Below are 21,216 nucleotides of genomic sequence, written 5' to 3' on the forward strand. Positions count from 1 at the left end.
CGTTAAAAAAAAAAAAAAAAGGACAATCAAAACACTTGACTAGTTTTTCATATACTAGAGAGTATTTATATATTCTCCCATATTCTTCTATCTGGAGCAATTATGAAGCATAATACCTGGTGCCATCGCCAAATACAGTGGTTCCAATGGTAATGGCATTTCTCCAGGAAAGCTGTTTTAATCTACTGTTAAGTGTAACATGGGCAACAAAGTCAATAGACTAAAGATAGTTCGATCCAAAATTTAAAATTTTTTTTAAAAAACACTGCATGATTAAAGAGTAAGATGACATTGTCCATGAAGACCAGTACACTTGAGATTTCTTGGGAAGAATACAGAGCAAAAGAAATCAAGGATCTTGGATATCTCCCCATAGGGACTGCTGCACTACCAAGGGGCTGACTTTTATACTGTTTTCTATGTGAATAGTGGCCCCATGTTGTGCTATATATACAAATACTAAGTGGCGGTACACAGTAGTCCTGCTAGTAATGTTCATAAGTAGCATATGTTGGATATGATGCACTAGATACCACAAACGAAAAATTGGAAAATTCAGTGTTACTTATGTAAGTTGACTTATTTAACCAAAGATATCTATATACGGGTTTGAAAGGAAGTTATTTATAGTACAATTACTTGTAAAAGTGACAGAAACCACTGGCTAAACAGGTGCCCCTGATAATCTAATTACCTGAGTATGTTCTGTAAGAAGATATAAGTCTCTCCCCCCAATTTTCACTTGTATGTCCTGGATCTGAATCTACAGAATGAGAAGAGACAGGAGAAAAAGAAAAAAAGCACACGAAGGGAAATGCAGAATTCAACAAACCAACATTTTTCAAAAGACACTAGTATATGATCTATCATTGTTTTTCCAAAAAATTATTTTTAAGGTAAAGCCAAAAGCATATTTAAAACACAGGTTTGGCTAAAGATTTCAGCTTGGCTAAGATTTCAGTTTCTTCAACTGAAATATTAAAGTTGACAAAGTCAATCATGCACTTTGCAATAATAGATATTACTGGTGCTGCTTATTAAAAGATACCTCCCTTGAGGCTATATATTTTTTCAACCTCTGAATATGATAAAAGAAGTAATCCTGTATCACTGCTTTTCTGGTTAGAATTTGTCTTTAGAAAACCTGAATGAATAACCCTTTTTGTTCTATGAATGCCAAACGACTCAGAAGACACTTTGGACAGCAGTATCATTCTAGACCACAGACCTTTCTATAAATTACATACATTTTGAGTGGTATGAATTACTATACTGACCACTACTTAAGACCTCTTAGAAAGAAAGCAGCCTAAAATCAAAACAAGGTTTATCAGCTAAGATAAGAATATGGAATTCTGCCTAACAATTTTTGACAGATAATAGTATTTTTCCAGTTGACTTTTGGCAATATGGCCAGAGCAGATAATTTTTACTTATAAACAATATGCCATTTTAACTCACAATATTATTTTGATTTTCATGTACTCAACTTATTGACATACACTTTTCTTCCTGGGATCATTATTATAGATACTATTCATGAATTCAGTTAGGTATAAAGAAACAAATATTGAAAAAAAACCAATTTAGAAAACAAATAAAACATAGTATTTGAAACTTTTAAAGATAAAATTAAAAAAAAAAGTTTAGTGATAGTGATGAGAAGGCTCACTCAAATGAAAGGAAAATAACTGATAAAATAACATTTAGGCCAATTCTAAACCAAATGGGTAAATGGATTCAATGAAAAGCCTTTTAAGGAACACTTATATTTCAAAACTGAACACATTAGCAACTAGAAAAATTCCACGATGGGTAGTTGGTATTTCATTTAAAAAACAAGTAGAAATGGCCCTCATATACTGCAAAGAAAAGAAAATATAGCAACCAATAAATTGTGCCAACAAATCTAATTAAATGGATTACTGAAAGTAGATCATATTATTGTGACAGATTAAAGCACAATGGATAAATTGAACTTTCAATTATATTAATATAAGGAAGCAGTATAACAATTTATTCAAATCTTCCCTTGGCGGGAAATTAATCCACCCTGACTTCACACACCCTTTGGCTTTAACTCAAATAAGTATGTTTATATTTGGTGCATTTGAATGTGAATTCTACAAAGATTTAATTCAGGAGTTGAATTAAAAGCTTCCATATCTTGTCCTCTGACTCACCCACTTAACCCTCTGTGCTATATTGAGACCAGACTATATTGAGTCCAGTGTTCCCTATGAGGTTTTTGTAAAATACTCAGTTCTAAGCAGAGCAATTCTCTCCCTGATACATTTTTTTTGTAGCAAAGACAAATAATACTTGTATTTTTAAAGCCATCTCTTTAATATTCTGTTTTGGGTTGCAAGAGAGTAAAAAAAAAAAACAAAGAATGATTAAAAAGGTTTGCACTATAAAATTGAAGATTTTTAATTAAAGTAGAAGTTTTAAAGATAGGGGATGGAAAGAGAAAATCTGTAATAATGTCCATGAAAATCATCAAAAGGTGATCATTATTAAGCAAAGCACTGATTTTATCTGCTACTTTAACGTAGTTACCAGAAAAATTATATTTGTTTTATTTTTTAAAAAGTTCGTCTCTCCAAATTTGAGTCTATTTAAAGGCATCAGGAAAATAGAACTTCTAAGGCTGGATGGCAGAAAAGGTTTAGTTTAAAACATGTGAACATGCTCTAAAACTGCCACCATGGACTTTGGGAACAGATCATATTGTGCCTCTTTGGATTTTCTCATGCCACGTTATCTACATATGCCAAAAGAAATAAAAATTAGTAAGTAAATAAATAATGCCTAAGAAGAGAAAACAAGTATTTTTAAAAAGTGAAGGATATTGTACCTTTCTACTTAAACATACAAATTAAAATGATGAAGTACATTGGTTTATCTCCATAGAACACTAGCTCTATCAAACCTAAAGGAAAACATGTGCCCCAATGTTATTTGAGGTTAAAGAACATTCATATACTTTTGGTGGCTTTGTAACAAGACATAGCTATTTTGGAGAAACATCACAGAAATATTTAACTCTTAATCCTGTACCCCTAACTCCTGAGAATGAATAAGAAAGAATTCAGGGTATAATAAAACACAATCTGCAAAGATGCTGGTGATGGTATTACTCCTAATAAAGTAACTGCAAATTTAGTTGGAAGGCCAACAAAAGGCTGTCACATGTATCCTCAAGATAGTTGTATTTAGTATTTTCATGTTGAGGGATTATGGCTTTCCCCTGAATGCCTTTAGACTAGAAAAGAAAAGAAGTATGATTTTTTTGACTGACAATGCAGGAATAAAATTCATGTAGGCAGAAACATTAATAAATGTTACAGATAAAAGTAGTTTTCGGTGATTACTGTACTTAAAACTATACAGAGCGTCAGTTTTTTAAGATGCCTATCCAATATTCATGCTCTCCTGCTTAGCAGAAATACGCCAATTTTGATAGAGTGACAAATATGTCCAGCTAAAAGTAGTTAACTTTCCAGACTCCCCTGGTTAGGACGGCCTAACCAATGAGATGCAGGCAGAAGTTCCTGGGGAGGCTGTTTCATCAATGAAAAGGCAAAGTGGAAGAAAGATACTTTTATTGTTGGCCTTCCTTTCCTACTTTCTGCCCACGGGGAGGCAGAAGATATCATGTAACTATAAAGCAAAATGCTTAAGGACAAAGCCCATGTACACTACACATTAAGGGCAAGAGAGCAGAACGATGACAACATCCCAGCACCTGATGGTACCACCTCTCCACTGCCTACACCTGGGTCTTATTATATTAGACTACAAAAATCCCAATCTATTTAAGTTAGTGTTAGTTTTCCGTTTTAACACATCACAAATGGATTTTACATGCTATGTCACTTAAAGATCTTAATTCTCTGAAGCTGGCATTACATGCACTTTTACAAATGAGAAAATCCGAGTTTATATTATATAAAGGGCTCAAATTTTTTTTTTTTAAGGGCTCAAATTTTTTGGCCAGGGCTAATAGGGAGCTGAGCAGGGACTCAACATTGGTCTGTCAAACCCCAAGGCCTCTGTTAACAAACACTATTCTGTGATTTACTTCTACGGTAACTACAATTAACTTACTCTGCCAGGATTCTAGACAAGGAGAGATTGAAAGTAAAAGCTAAAAAAAAAAAAAAGTAAAAGCTAAAAGTAAGTGATAAAGCAAGTTATAAGTATATAAGTATAAGGAGTAAATAAGGAGTAATTTGTCTCTAGATAAACAGTTGCTTCCACAGGGTTAATGAGTCACTCTCTATACTGGCCCCTTAACATTTCATGGGACAAAATTTATGGGAATTCTCTGACAGAACAACACGGGATAGAAACTGAAATGATATAAGCAGATATATTGGAGATTTGCTGAAATAAACATTATGATACAGCTATATTGGCAGGACCTCAAGGTATGCTGTAATTTCCCCCAAATTTTATCTAGTCAATTACTTTTTCACAGTGTCATTAAAAAAAAAAAAAAGATTTATTTATTTATTTGGGAGGGGGCAGAGGAAGAGGGAAAGAATCACAAGCAGACTCCACAATGAGTGCAGAACCTGATGTGGGGCTCAATCTCATGTCCCTGAGATCATGCCCTCAGTCAAAATCAAGAGTTGGAGGCTAGGAAAAAAAAAAAAAAAAAGAGTTGGAGACTAATCAAATGAGCTACCCAAGTACCAATACAGTGTTATCTTTTTAAAAATTAATAAATAATTAAGAATTAGGAAGTTGCCATTTGATAGCATTATTGCTAATTTTGGTGACTGCTAAGGTTTGAATAGTATGGATATCTTCTAAGGTTTGAATAGTATGGATATCTTTTTTTTTTTAAATAATGTGTTTTACAGAAATAATTGTGTTCATTATTTTCAAAATTCAACCCATACAAAAAACAGAGAAAGTAAAAAAAATCATCCCAAATCCTGGAAACAAACTGTTAACATCTAGTCAGCATCATTCCAAGCATTCCTCTAAATATATATAAGGAGAAAGGAATCGGCGTGTGGGGGAGTTAATTTACATACAAATAGAAAAATATCATGTGTACTATTTAAAAATAAAAACTGTAAGATTTTTTTAAAAAGATTTTATTTATTTATTCATGAGACAGAGATAGAGAGGCAGAGACATAGGCAGAGGGAGAATTAGGCTCCATTCATAGAGCCCAATGTGGGACTCAATCCCAGGACTCCAGGATCATGCCCGGAGCCAAAGGCAGACATGCAACCACTGAGCCACCAAGGCGTCCCAGCAAGATTTTATTTTAATCCAACATAAAAAGAAGAATAACTAGGGCACCTGGTTGGCTACTCTTGATCTCAGGGTCATGAGTTCAAGCCCCACATTGGGCACAGAGTTTACTTTAGAAAAATAATAAAGAAACTAAAGGAACTGCTTCCTCTCTAAAAGAGATATCATATACTAAAACATAAACACATATATAGGTAAACATATATATGAAATAATTTTAAATAAAGATTAAAATTTTTAAATAATTATTTTTAAAAACTATATATATTTCAGTTGTAGATAACATCAGTTATTTCCTTGCTCTGAAAGATAAGGTGAGTAGCACTGTTAACATTTTCTCCTTATTCCCAACTCCCCACTCTTTTATTTAACCTAAGTCACGATTTACAGTATTTACATTTTTGTTCTGGGCCCTTATATACCCATTAGGGTTAGGCTTAGTTCTATAATGAAATAGTCTTTTATATTTAAACAATCTTATCTTTCCATGTGTGTTAATATATGTCTTGTGTACACGTACATATAAATACGAATATACAGAATATGACTTTTAAAGCAATCAAACAGTATTTATTACTTCATAACCTATTTTTAAATTTTGTATGCGATGAACATCTTTTCATTTCATGTATTCTTCTACAATGTTATTTTTAAGAGTAAAAATCATATTTCTTCACTGAATTTACCGTAATTGAACAAATTCTCTATTACTTGACACTATATTCTCCTGGGTTTATTTTTGCTATATTCTCCTGGGTTTGATTTTATAAATGTGGAGACAAACACACAAAGATAATTTTCATTGTCATCAGTTACTTATATAGACTAAATAAGTCAAACGTTAACAAACTTTTGGGTTTTGGATAAATGCTTTCATATTTACTCCCAACAAAATATTCCTATTATTCAGACCAACTAAAGCAAGTTCCTATTTCTGGCCAGTGACTAGCTGGTATGATTTAGGCCAACAATTCTGTCAATTGTTATATATTGTATTTCTTTGGTTACTATTGCTACTTTTTAAAAATTTATTATTTGCCAACTGCAATTCTGTTGTTCTAAACTATGTGCTTGTATCTTTTCTCCATTTTCTCATTTTTTTCTCTTCACAAATCAGAGACCTTTAAATACTAAAATATATGGAGATAAGGATTATCATGTATGTTGTAAATATTTCTCCCTTTATATCTTTATGATTTCAGCTAATAATTTAAAATATAGTACACAGGGACGCCTCGGTGGCTCAGCAGCTGAGCATCTGCCTTTGACTCAGGGCGTGATCCCAGGGTCTGGGATTGAGCCCCACAGTGGGCTCCTTGCAGGGAGCCTGCTTCTCCCTCTGCCTACATCTCTGCCTCTCTCTCTGTCTCTCATGAATAAATAAATAAAATCTTTAAAAAATCAATAAAATAAAAATATAGTACACAATATGTTAAAAGATCAATGTCAAATATGGGGCTTGGTATTGTAATTATTTTCATATAGAAAATACCTCTTAATGGTACTCTTCTACATTTTTTTAAAATTATAAGACAGATGGATTATAAATAAGACATTTTGCTTGGGCCTGGGGCAATTCTTATTAGTACCCTGGTGTGTGTGTGTGTGTGTGCATGCATACACAAGCAAAACTAAAGCCTACATCTACCATTTACTAAAATTTATAAATTTAGCCTACCAAAAATGTTCAAATCCATTAAAATCCTGTTTAGTGTTAGCATGTAACCTTTCCAAAAGCAATGTAAGAGTTTGTTATAAAACAATCTTAATGAGAGACAGCCACAACATCCTGCTACATTCAAGTAGTGGAAAAATTGTAGCAGGGAAAAAGTATACAAACTAATAAAATATGAGTTCAATTATGCTTATTCAGTGCTTAAACTTTGTGCCTTTCTAAGTAACATTTTCTCCTTTTACTCTAAGTAAAAGACAAATAATCTTGGTTTTGCTCAGCTGTTCTGATAATAAGGTTCTCATGGGAAATTTATTATTTTGAAACCTTATTTACTTCTAAAAATATTCATCTAAATCTCTCCTTCAATTACTAGTAGAAATACCACTGTCATTGAAAAACAAAACCAGTTAATGCAAGTACTTTAAAAATGACAGACAAGAGGACTTTCAGGGAGAAAATATGAGAAAAGTTAAATCTTATCTACCTAAAGCCATATAAGCACCTTCTCAGCTAAGTGATCAATAGTTTGAGAATGCAGCATAAGGATAAGGAGTCATTCTTCAGAAAGACAGACCGAATCTCTAGAAGATGTCAGTGTAACTTGAAATGAACAAAGCACAAAATATCTTAATCACTGCAAAAAAGACTAATTTCAAGGCTTAAAAATGTCATGTTTAAGAACAATTTCTAATTCAAGCTAAAACAGACAGCAAAATGTACAAAAAGAGACATATCTATTAAAAGTGTATGATAAAATGTAAGTACTTTCGAAAGCTATGTTAGCACAAGGTGTTTCAAAAATCTTGAGAGTATTTTCAGATTCTAGAGTCAAGATCATTTCCATACTGATGATTAAGATGGCTAGGAAGGTATAAATAGAATATGATCTCTGTACATAAATTCAGATTGGAACACTTTCCGTGAGTGAAGCTGAAACACTCTTAAAAACAGCTCATTATTAATATTTCATGCAAGAGATAAAACAATTATGATAAACACCAACAATGAAGTTTATATTAGTTTCAAGAAAAGATTAGTTCAGGTAATAAGGTTCTAATCTATTGTGAACAACTGGAATTGACGTTAAGAATCATTCCTGACAAAAAAAAAAAAAAAAATCATTCCTGACATATAAGAGTTTTGAGGAAAAAAAGTACCATGAATTGGACTTAGGTGGTAAACCTCCATAACATTTTTTTTCAGGGTCAGGGAAGGCATATTTTGGATTCATTTCTGAGTCTAAAATGCTTAAGCTGTTTCTTCTGGTGGGTTCAGCCATGTGTCCACAAAGACAACAATTTTTTCTCAACTCCAAAATATCCTAAGCTCCTTATTACAGTAAATTTTCATCACTGAAATGCTCTGCAGGAAATTAAGTTCTGAAATGCTAAGAGATTTGTAATTAAACACGAAGACTAAGGAAAGAAGCAAATAATTGTTATCCGATTGGAGATCATATTTGGGTGAGAGATGTACGAATTTCTGCCCCAAAATGATAAATCTGAAATACTGAAATATAAATATTTCTCTATAAAATGAGGTGCAAGAGGAATGAATGAGGAAAATCACAGTAAAAGAATGATTACGATTTTACCAGAGCACAACAAATTATTCTACCTGTATCTGAATCTCGTTCTTCATTTCTTGATGGGCTAATGGTAAAAGGAAGTTTACGTTTCATGGAGGATTTCTCTTTCATCTCCTTGCCCACATCACTTCGGTCAATTTTTGGAGTTTTACTATATGATGCAATCTTGTCTTTACTCTATTAAAAATCAAATATGAATAAAGTTGTAACAATAATGGCTAAGCAATACAGTACTTTAAAAAACTTATGAAGAAAATTTTCAAATATATACAAAAGTAGGTATTATAAACTACAGTCTTCAATGTATTCAAGATCCAGTTTCAACAATTATAACTTTTTCCAACTTGTCTCATATTTCCCTACTTTTATGGAATGACAGAATTTTAAAATAACAATAAAACAAAATATCTTGAATATAATAAAACTATATTCCAAGTATAATATAGATGTTATCATCAACAAATACATAAATCTGAAAGCGATTTTATGTATAATTAAACCTACTATGTTTTGTTAATATCATGTGCCCACTCATTCAGGTGAGTATCCTACCTTGATGGTCTACAACCATTATCAAGTTCACATTTGTAATTCAAATATCCGAACTGGTACTGTACATTTAAACTAGGCTATAAGGACTCCTTTGTGAAAAACATGCTAGAAACTAAAAATTAAGCCACATCACCTTAGCAGGAAAGCCTAAAAGAAAAGTGATATGATGGTAAATGACGGATATAAGAAAATTAAGGAAGAAGGGGAAGAGGCGGCATAAAAAAACTAAATAGTGCATTTTTAAAAAAGAATTTATCAATAAAATCAAAAGGTGATTTTAAATGAGTAATAGAATAAGACTTTTAGTAAGTCAAATCATGAAAATGAGAAAGAGAAATAATAAAGATCAGAATTGAGACTTAATACAATTCCAGAGGGATTAATAAAATTACTAAAAAAAAATTTTATACCACCAAAACTTTAAGAGGACTAGAAAAATAGATTATTTTCTTGGAAAATAAATATTACTAAAATTTGGCTCATGAAAGAAACAGGAAACCTGAATAGACCAATCATCACAGAAGGCCATAAATCCATAGTTAAAGAATTTAAGTTTAAAAAAGTTACCTAGCCCAGATTTTGCAAGATATTAAAACAACTCAAGGAACAGATATTTCACACATCATGTAAACAATACTACAGCACGAAGGTATGAGAAGCAACCAATTTATCTTACCAGTCTAAAACAAAACTGATACCAAAAAAAAATACAATTATAAACTAAATTACTTACGAAATAAACACAAAAATACTATCTTAAACTGTCAAAATCTAGTGTCTTACAATTTAGGAAGACCTAAGTTATTGATTATCTATCATAATTAACCAGGGTTCATCCAAAGAATACAAGAATTATCTCTTCAGACAATTCACTTAATCAAAAGATTGAAGAAAAATTGTATGATGATCTTAAAAGATGACAAAAGTAATATTTCAACAGAGCCTACATTCATTTTTGATAAATCTATTATTAGCAAACCAGGAAGAGAACATGACTTCCTTGCATCTTAACTGGTAAAAGATTACTGAAGAACAACAGCCTCATACTGTTTATTTTGCAGTTACAAAGTTAAATCCTCTTGAGCTATTTTTCCACTTATGTCAATGAAATCAAGCTTCACAGGCATGTATTTTCTTTATATGGTTGTTTTAAAATGTAGGGTTTATTATTATTCACGTATGGTGAAGTGAACAGATAAGGGGACCACTGTCAGGTAAGGAGTGTTATTCTCAGTTCCCAAAAGGAAGGGGCACGCCCCACTATCCAGGACCACAATGGGCAGCACCAAGGTGGGCTGGGAGGCAGGGGAGAAGGGAAATGTGGGCAAGAGCTTTTATTGTGGTTTCCACAGGAAAGAAAAGGCAAGGCAGAGTAAACAGGTTCAGGATTGGCTATTTTAAGTAACATCAGCAGTTTCTGGGCTCTGGGTGCTGTTTCTCTTATTGTCTGGAACCTGGCTCTAGTGTGATTTACTGGGACAGGGGGACAGTAGCCCAGAGTCGGAGAGTTGGATACAGCTGGTGGCTGGGTTTAGACTCTAGATTGGTTGGTTTGCATATGAAATGTATGGCCATAAGCGAGTTGTTTACTATCTTTGGGAACTGACTAGCCCTGGGAGTGGCAGTCTCCCCAGTGTCAGCAGGCCTCAGATGTTAAGAGCATCAAAAATAAAAAGGCATGATTAATACAAAGGTTAACTAACAAAATTCTAGAGACTTGCCTTAGAAATAGGAGTCTTTGTTATTAATAAAATAATCTAAGAAAAACATGATGTCCCTTTGCCCTTACATCTGCATAAGTGAAGACACTGTTCTGTGCCATAAAACAAGTTAAAAGAAACCAATGTTTTTTTTTGTTTTTGTTTTTAAAGATTTTATTTATTTATTCATGAGCGACACAGAGAGAGGCAGAAACATAAGCAGAGGGAGAAGCAGGCCCCATGAAGGGAGCCTGATGTGGGACTCAATCCCGGGACTCCAGGATCACGCCCTGAGCTGAAGGCAGATGCTCAACCACTGAGCCACCCAGGCGTCCCTAAAAGAAATCAATTTGATACCATGCTAAATCGAAAATGTTCACAAGAACATACTGATCATATTCTCCTCTGCAACTGCTACCAACCAGTTCTATTCTCTGTAAAATAAAACTATCTTTGGAAGTATTATTTATTTAACAAAGGGTTTTTGTAAGGTTCTTGAACACTTCAGTTATGTCCGATGGTTCTGAAATTTCTGTATTTACCAAATGGTATAAATACTCTCTCAATCCAGGAGCAAATCACTGGAACATTCTTCTTCCATATCCATGACATAGAAAAGTCTACCACTTTATTTTTTTTTTAATTTTTTTTTTAAATTTATTTATGATAGTCACAGAGAGAGAGAGAGAGAGGCAGAGTCACAAGCAGAGGGAGAAGCAGGCTCCATGCACCGGGAGCCCGACGTGGGATTCGATCCCGGGTCTCCAGAATCGCGCCCTGGGCCAAAGGCAGGCGCCAAACCGCTGCGCCACCCAGGGATCCCAAGTCTACCACTTTAGATTACTTTAAAATATTTTAAGTTTTTTTCATTTATGTTAGTACTATTCTTTCAATAACCTGCAATAGCCACCATATACAGTAATGAAGTCAATGTAAACATCTGGGGTCCACTATATGACAATAAAAGGACGAGAAAAAAATAAATGGCAAGACAATAATAACCTTCTATCACTGTTTCTGTTAGACAATGTGCTGGTATCCATTACCAACTCAGTAAGATGGAAAAAAGAGGCAGTAAAAATTTGCTGAGAAATAAAAAAAAACACAGAAAATAGAAAACTTGGACACAACCCAAAATATTAATAGCTATCTGTGGGTAACAGTATTATTAATGTGTTGGGAGAGTATTCTTGATGGCTCTCTTACAAGCAGAGGCACTAATAACTCCCTTTGTTCTAGACTATCTTTTCAAGAGTATCTATATGGAGAACAGCCTTGGAAGGTAGTTCTCTTTCTCTGAGCAAAGGGTAAATCTGTTTACTGTTCTGTAATACATAATTTCTTCTTTTAGGGTAAAGACCAGGTAGACTTACTGACCATTATACTCTCCTGTACTGCAACTCCCTTTAACCATAGTTGTCATCTTGGCTCTCTTTGTCTCCCTGTGAGAAATAGAGCTCAGGTTACAAGTACAAAAGCTAATAGGTGGCTTCTGTTATTCTTTTAAGAAGTAAACTTTCCTTTATATCTCACTCAGGAGTCTTGTACACCTTCTGCCAGCAGCATCCATCAATCTGATTAGCTTGCAAGTAAGACAGGATACAATACAATCTCAGATTCCTGGATTTTTACAAGGCAATTTCTATTTTCATTATTCTTCTATCTATGTATTTTCTAGTTTTTCTACAACCAACATACATTACTTGAATAGTAAAATAAAAGTTTCTCTATTATCATTTGGGTACTAATTAATGAAGATCTGAATTATGCTGATGAAAAGGAAAAGAAAGCTACTTAGCAGGTTAAATGATTAGTATCCACTCTTACATTTCTTGAATTTAACCAAGATTTAACCTAGAATTAACCTAAATTTAACCATGAATTTAACCTTTCATAGAAGGTTTTATCAAAGATTTTGTTTTAGAGTAATAAATCCTCGGCAGCCTGGGTGGCTCAGCAGTTTAGTGCTGCCTTCGACCCAGGGTATGATCCTGGAGTCCCAGGATCGAGTCCCACATCGGGCTCCCTGCATGGCACCACTTTCTCCCTCTGCCTGTGTCTGTGCCTCTCTCTGTCTCATGAATATATAAATAAAATCTTAAAAATAAAATAAAATCATAAATTCTAATTTATAGCTAAGAACAGTTAAAAAAATTTCTAAACCAAAATCAATGTGGAAAAAAATCCCACAGATTATTAAAGAATAAAATATTTGAAGAACTGTAAGTAAACATTTTTGATGAACTCCTGACTACTGTTGATATTTAATGAGGTAATGAAAGTACTTTATATTAAATGTATACTGCTATTGAATGTGATTATTACTTAAAATTATGCTCTACTTAAATGCATTTAAGAAATTAAGTTTTGGTTCAGGTTATTTTATTAATTTAGGATCTCATAACAGCAATAGTCCATGTCATATTAAACTGTAAAATAAGATCTCGATTTATCCGAACTGTGTATTTATTTCTAAAATTGTATGCAAGAAAAACTCAGAAGAAGCTTGAAGCTGGCTTTAAGGCCACTCACTAAGTCAAATATCTTTTTAAAACCAAAGAAAATCACTTTTAACAACAGCTTTCAAGGTCAAGTTGCTCAGAAATCCTAAAACATGGCAATGAGCACCATGCACATTGCCTCAGAAGAGCTTCTGATCCTCACCCAAACAAACAGACATGTGATCTTGAAAAAATATTGAATGACTGAACAGAGACTAAGATGTGTTAAATATATGTATCACTTTGGGTAAGCCAAAAATTAAAAAATGAAAAATCTAATTGTATTATTATTCCCATTTATTGTATAAATCTAATAATCAATAAGGATTCTTAACAAAGCACTATTTTTAACAGGATTAAGTTAGTGAAAAGTGTTTGTTTTATGCTAGTTGTTTCCATACTTTTGTGAAGGCAGTGCTCAGCCACTACTGTGTATTTAGTGGCAGCTTCCAAAGAAACATACAAAGTACCTAGGAAAAATAAAACTTTTTAAAAGTTCAGCCATATAAAAATTCAATGCCCCAAATGATATCAAGCAGCCCATATACAATTTCACACACACAACCTTTACTGTATTCAAACATTTAGAAATAAAAGTTCTAATTGTCACCTCAAATCTAGCACTGCATTCTGTCCCTACAACTATACTGAAATTACTTTTACCAAGCAAAGTCATTTTAAGGTATCCCAACTGACAAAATCCAGTCACCTCACCCTTCCTATTAACCCCTGTGGCGTTTGGCATATAGACTCTCTTACTCTTCCATTTAACCTCTCCTGGTTCTCTCTGTTCTCCTTGTTTCCCATCTCTTGATGACTCTCCAAGTATTTGAATTCCTCAGGATATACTGTCTTCCATTCTCACTCCACTCTCTTTGGGTGACATCTCCATTTTATTAATTTAGGATCTTATAACAGCAATAGTCCATGTCATATTAAACTGTAAATAAGATCTCAATTTATCAGAACTGTGTATTTCTAAAATTGTATGCAAGAAATGATAAGGTTATTTTTATATTAATCTTCATATATGTATTTCCAATGAGCTGTTTTGAGCTTTGGATTTATATCTAACTGCTTACTAATACTTCCAGTGGGATGTTCCAATGGCCAAGTAAACAAGTACAAACCAAACATTCTTTTCAAAACAACCCATTCCATTTCTTGGATTCCTTCTCAGGGAATAATAGTTCAATCAACCTCAGGGTGGACCCAGATTACTTATTCTACATACACAAGTTTAATTCACTCAACATCTTTTAGATCTGCCAACTTCTTTCAATCCCCATAGCCACTGTCCACACTGCCTTTTGCTTGGATCTTAAAAATAATAATCTAGCTGTTCTCTTCTCTTTAGAGTCAGTGGCCACAGGATAAATTTCAAGTTCCTTAGCAAGAAACATAAGGCCATGATGAACTGGCCCCTGTCCAATACTCATCTTCTACCCTCCACCCTCATTTTATATATATTACTGTAACAGATTCAGGTCTTTTTTTTTTTTTTTTTTTTTATCTTGGAATGTCCTCTGCTCCCACTTTCCTGCTGGCCACATACTTATTCATCCATGAGAATTCAGACTATGTATCTTTTCTACTGTGAAACCATCCATGGAGCTTCTAGAATTATTTGCTTCTCTCCTTTTTGTCCCATCATTATACACTCAATACTTTCATTTCATGTGCTACTTAAAACGGTAGAGCAATTCTCAAAGGATGGTACCTGAGACAGTTTCAGAGGATCTGCAAGGTAAGAAATATGCTCACAAGTTTTACTGTACCTTTCTCATTCTCTCAGGAACACATACTAGACTTTTCTAGAGACTACAGGACAAGTGATACCCAAATATATTGCATGCAGAAGCAGATGAGAATCTGGTGGTCTTCTGTTAAATCAGACATTAAATATATGTGCAAAACCAAGGACACTCTTCTAATATTTTTTGTCTTGGAATATAGAGTTGTTTTCCATAAAAATATGTGTGTAAACATGTACTAGGTTGTTTTTTTAAAACCAGTTAGTAAACATTTTTTTCTCAAGTTATAACTTCTGATATTGTAAATATCAACAGATGTAACCACATATAAGAAAGCTCTCTGGGATCTTCAATTATGTTGAAGGAGTCCTGAGAGGAAAACATTTCAGACAAATGGGAAGAGTAATTAGTTAAGAGTCTTCATAAAGATTTACATCATACCTTGTTGTTTTACTCTAAGTGTCATAAAAGGGTACATAACACAATAGAAATCCCATATAAGGTTTGCTAGATAAAATGATTAATGAATTCATTCTGATTAAGATTTTTCATATTTGGTGCATTAAAATACATTTGGGGAAACTTGTCTATGGTGGTGTGAAGATACTAGCAACTTACCTCCACAAGAGACAACTATAAATCTAGACAAGATTGTCAAAAACAACCACTTAAAGGCTCTAGAAACTGAAAAAAGCAAACAACAAATTGAGAAGTTCCTGTCTACCCCCCTAAGAAAAACAGCTTAACTATGTATAAGAACAGTGTGTGTCTTTGGTATTCTTGCCTAGGGAATGCTTTCATTCCCAGGCTGATGCTTAGTTTGCATGAAGTGCTACTAGGGTGGGGTTGGCAATGAAAACCAGCATCTTTACCGCCAGAGAGTGTCAACTTCTATTGGTATAGGCCAAAAGCCCACACCCAGCTGCATTGTTCATAAAAATAGCAAACAGGGTAGGAAACAATTGGAGGGCAAAAAACACGGAGTCCTGTTAGCCTAAGGTTGTGACCTTGCTGTGAAAAAGCAACAGCTGGTGAAAAGGCCACAAATTTAACAAGGAGACTGCAGAAATGAGAGAGCCATAGGCGGTACCAAATAAGACTTGTACATATCCCTGGCTGAGAGGGGAAGCTATGTCAATGTACGAGGAAGATCTGAGAAGGGTTAAGCTCTCCATATATTGCTCACTGAATGGGAGATTGTGTGTATATGCAGAGGAAATCTGAAAGAGTCCAAGCTTTCTATATATCCTTAGTTGACTGCACACAGGTAAAAGGAAGATCTGGGTTAGCCCAACAGAAAGTAAATGCCAGAGCAGATTTCAAAAATGCCCGAACATTGAATGCACTCCCCAACACACAGGCAAGTCTGTCAGTAGAAGGGAGAAGTCTTACTGGCTCTTGGTGTTTGAGTACAACCTCTGAACAATCAATGGCTGCTGATTAATCTACACAGACACAACCGGGGTAACCCTGTGGAAGCAAGACCAAAAATGAAAAAGAAAAAACATGGATACCAGTGATTGTGACAAATAGAAATAAGTATTCAATAGAAGTTTCTGAGTAAGCCCACATATCAGATTAGACAGTTATTATAAAAAAAATTAAACAATGTTTAAAAAAATTAAAGTATGATGATAATGACTTATTGAATAGAGAATACTAATAAAGAAAAATTACAAAAAGAGCCAAATGGAACTACTGGATTTGAAAAGTAGAGTAACTGAAAATATATTAAAAACATTCAAGGGGCAGCCCAGGTGGCTTGGCAGTTTACCACTGCCTTTTATTTATTATAAAAAAAATTAAACAATGTTTAAAAAAATTAAAGTATGATGATAATGACTTATTGAATAGAGAATACTAATAAAGAAAAATTACAAAAAGAGCCAAATGGAACTACTGGATTTGAAAAGTAGAGTAACTGAAAATATATTAAAAACATTCAAGGGGCAGCCCAGGTGGCTTGGCAGTTTACCACTGCCTTCAGCCCAGACTCCTGGAGACCCAGGATCGAGTCCCACATTGAGTCCCACATAGGGCTCCCTGCATGGAGCCTGCTTCTCCCTCTGCCTGTGTCTCTGCCTCTCTCTCTGTGCTCTCTCATGACTAAATAAATAAAATCTTAAAAAAAAAAAAAAAATTCAAGAGCAGATGCAAGGTGGAAAAAAATCAGTAAATTAAATATCCCAAATTTCATGAAAACTTTTACTCTATAGATTGAAGAAGCTCAACAAACCTTAAATAGAATAAACACAAGGATATCCTAAGCACATGACAGTCAAAGAGAAAGTGGCAATGATAAAGAAAAATTCGTCATGACAAGGGTACATAACAACAGCTGACTTCTTATCAGAAACAGTTAAAAGCAAGAAAGATACACAGGAGTTCCTTTTTCATGTGAAAATGCTCTAAAACCCAATAGTGGATATAACTGCACTACTCTGTAAATACCCTAAAACTATTGAAGTGTACACTTTAAATAAATGAATCATATGGTATGTGAATTCTATCTCAATAAAGCTGTTTTTAAATTACAGCAAAATTAAAATATTCCTAAGATCAATGAAGACTGAGAAATCTAATCATGGCTGAAGATCTGTTGTACTAAAATTCTTAGAGACCATAAGGATATGACAATCTGAGAGTAACTTGAGTCTATAAGAAAAAGAAATTAAGAGTGATGAAACTGGTGAATCTGTAGATAGAATTGCATGAATATGTATTTCTTTCATCTCCTATTTCATCTCCTATTTTGACAGTCTATTTTGGGGTTAATAAAAAATGTTGATGATTCTACAGATATACAAATAAAAGGGAGGAAATGGAGCTATACAGGAACAAAGCTGCTATATAATACTAGAATTAAGTTAATATTGACTTATAATAATTAGATGCATATTAAAATCCATAGATCAACCTCTAAGATTACAATTCAAGAATTCAGAAATTTAATAAGTTTAAAATATCAGAAATTTAAGAAATCAGAAATTTAAATATTATACTGAAAAATATTTAAAATAAAAAAGACAGCACATATGGGAGAAAAACAAAAAAAATATGAAACATATAAGAACACAGAGTAAAATGGCAGATATAAATCCAACCCCTATCAATAAATAATTATACTAAATGTAAATGGATTAATCACTTTAATCAAAAGGTAGAGATTGCCAGTGTAATCAGGCAAGAAAAAAATCAAAGTGTCTATGCTGGAAAAGAAGTAAAATTATCTTTATATGGAGAGGACATGATCTTGTTTGTAGAAAATCATAAGAAATCCATAAAATTTTAGAACCAATATACAGGCTCAGTAAAGTCATAGCATACAAAATCACTAAATAAAAATCAACTGTATTTCTATACACTAGCAATGAAAAATCCAAAATGAAATGAACTACAATAGCATCCAAAAGAATAAAATACTAATAATTTAGCAAAAGAGGTGCAAGATTTGTACACTAAAAACTACAAAGTATTGTTCAGGGAAACTAAAGATCTAAACAAACGGATTCTGCAGCGATGGACTGAAGACATACTGTTAAGAGGTCAATACTATCCAAACTGATCTATTCAATAAAATCCCTAGAAAAATCCCAGGAGGCGTTTTTGTACAAACTGTCAAGCTAATCCTAAAATTTATATGGAAATGTAAAGGACCCTGAATAGCCAAAACAGTTTTTGAAAACAACAAAGTCTAAAAACTTAAAATTCCTAATTTTGAAAACAGGTTTGGGGTTGCCTGGGGTTGAGGTGGGAATAGGGACTGAATGCAAATGGGCACGAGGATCATTTAGCAATGATGGAAATGTGGTAAACTGGATTGTGAGGATGTCTGCAAAACTTTGTGAGTTTACTAAAAATCATTAGATTATACACTAAATGAGTATATTTTAAGGGTATATAAATTATACTTCAATAAAGCTATTTAAAAAAAAGATTTGTACACGAATGCTCATCATAGCTCTATTCATATTTGCCAAAACCCGGAAACATTTCAGATGTCCTTCAATAGGAAAATGATTTAGGGGGAAGAAAAGAGGAAAACCAAAAAAGCAAAAAGAAAAACTCAAAGATAATGTGTAAAATTAACTAGATAAAGGAGAGAACAGTTGGAAGACAACTACAGAAATCTAAAGGAAGGTTTCAAGGACCTAAATTAAATAGGAATGAAGGAGGACAGATGTAAAAAGACAAAATCGTAAGTCATCGGCAATGACTAATAATTAACAAGAACCGTTAACATTTATTGAGCACGAAATACGTAACAATCATTGTATTAGGCACAATACTTAATGCCATTTCACTATTAAACAATTCTATAAAGTACTCTTGTCCTCCATTAGAGACACTGAGTTTGGAAAAGTTATGTAAATTTATCCAAGATTAAAGGCATGGACAATGCAACTGCTATTGTGTATGTTTTGCTACTGGAAGTAGGGTGAAAAGGTGGAGAAAGAAACGCCAAATAATTGTGAGGTCTTGGATTTTTTTTTCACCCCCTCTCAATTATTTCTTAAGTAAATATGCCATATTAGTAACTGTGTTATCTAAGGACTGAAAAGCAATCTTATTCCTAAGAATCCAGTTTAATTCTAAAGGATTTAGGTAAATGGTTTGGGTTTATCTAGCATCCAACTGCTTTTTATTTTATGGGTAATTATTAAAAAATACTAAATGGGGAATTTTTCCCAATTCCAAGACTTTACACATTTTTAGTATAATTATATACCTTTCTTCCATATGGTTTTTCTACCATATTGCTGTCACTGTCAGAATTTTCACTCTGAACTGGTTTTGTGAACCCAGATTTGGGCATCTTATAGCTGTTCAGCTAGCTTCTTCTTTTATCAGTCTTCTCATCCTGGATCTGTAAAGAATGGATATATAAGGGTTATTTGTATACATATGCAATGAAACTTACTTAAAGGTATACACCACAGTTAATACAATTTGCTATTCTCTAGGTCTCTGTAAGTCCTAGCCTAAAGTAAGTTTTCATTTAAGAATTTGAGCTTCTGATTAAAATTCTCTTGTTACAGTCCACTCAGTTTGTCATTGAAAAGAAGAAAGAACTACTTTTATATTTCTTCCCACCTTCTCTAGACTAGTATCTAACATCTAGTTTTCCAGGGAACCACAAGCAGTGTAAGTGAAAGCAGTAGCAAAGTGTTTGTCATTTTAGCCTGTCTTCTAGAGGTAGAAGGTCCTACTAGATTCTCTGGTAGTTCTGCACTGGTCTGGAATTTACTTCTGAAAACCCAGCCAAGAATATGATAGGTTTGATTGCAATTTTACAATATCTAATTCCATTTTAAATTAACTTAAATTTATGAAACCGTTCCTACTTAAAATTCCTGGAGTGTTTATTTTCCTTCACTCAACTCTCAGACATTCCCAGGCAGTTAGTCACTTTATCAACCTACTCATTTGCTTAAAGTTTATCATACTGTAATTATTATGTCATGTATCATTTTCTTTCTAATTTGTTCAGCCTTCTGTCTCCTGCTCTGCAATAGGTCAAGAAACTTCTTAGAAGCGTATACTTACATACAAGCTTACACTTGAAATCCAAAAAAAATTACATATAAAAAGGGAAGCCATGCGACTAGACCAATGTTGCTGTCTGATGACCCACTAGCTACATGTGGCTGTTAAAAGTTAAATTAACTAAAATTAAGTAACTATTGTATAATACAGATATATACTTCTATTATCACAGATAGCTCTACTGTATAGCAATGGGCTAGACTGAGGTTGTTGGCCAACAGGAGCAAGACGTGGACAACAAAACGACTGACAAGCCTAATTTCTAATTATTTCATGCAATAAATTTCCTATGGATGAATATTATGGGTCTAAGTAAGCTACATTCTAGCATCTATGTGAATTATTAAAACCCACATACTTAGAAGATTAGTAAAATCTTCTGTGTTCTTCAAATTGTTCTATTGGTACTTATTAAAATGTCTGATTTCAATAGATGAAACAAACCCCAAAATCCCTTAAATGAACTGAGTTAACTTGTAAATTATTAAAACGAGATTCAATTAATCTGAACACAGCCAAATTAGAATACATTCCAACAGAAAAAACTGCCAGAGTTCAAATAGTTCAAATCTTTCATTTATAGAGGAGGAAATAAACTTGAATAAAGAAACTTTTTGATATTATA

The 21,216-nt window shown here is 33.4% G+C and overlaps 1 protein-coding gene across 9 annotated transcripts in view; it reads right to left on the reverse strand.

The window, feature by feature from the left end:
* ANKRD12 (ankyrin repeat domain 12) overlaps positions 1-21,216 on the reverse strand; it is a 125,302-nt gene that overhangs the window by 72,778 nt on the left and 31,308 nt on the right. For 5 of the 9 annotated variants that reach the window (XM_026005945.2, XM_072734892.1, XM_072734890.1 and 2 more), the window contains exons 2-4: positions 19,774-19,911; positions 8,567-8,714; positions 695-763 (exon numbers count right to left, since the gene is read on the reverse strand). In XM_026005945.2, the coding sequence (XP_025861730.2) occupies positions 695-763; positions 8,567-8,714; positions 19,774-19,860 (304 nt within the window). In that variant the 5' untranslated portion in view covers positions 19,861-19,911. The remainder of the gene's footprint in view (positions 1-694; positions 764-8,566; positions 8,715-19,773; positions 19,912-21,216) is intronic. The other 4 variants (XM_026005946.2, XM_072734887.1, XM_072734891.1 and 1 more) reach the window with 2 other exon arrangements.

The sequence above is a fragment of the Vulpes vulpes genome, chromosome 13, assembly GCF_048418805.1.
Source record: "Vulpes vulpes isolate BD-2025 chromosome 13, VulVul3, whole genome shotgun sequence".
Lineage (NCBI taxonomy): Eukaryota > Metazoa > Chordata > Mammalia > Carnivora > Canidae > Vulpes > Vulpes vulpes.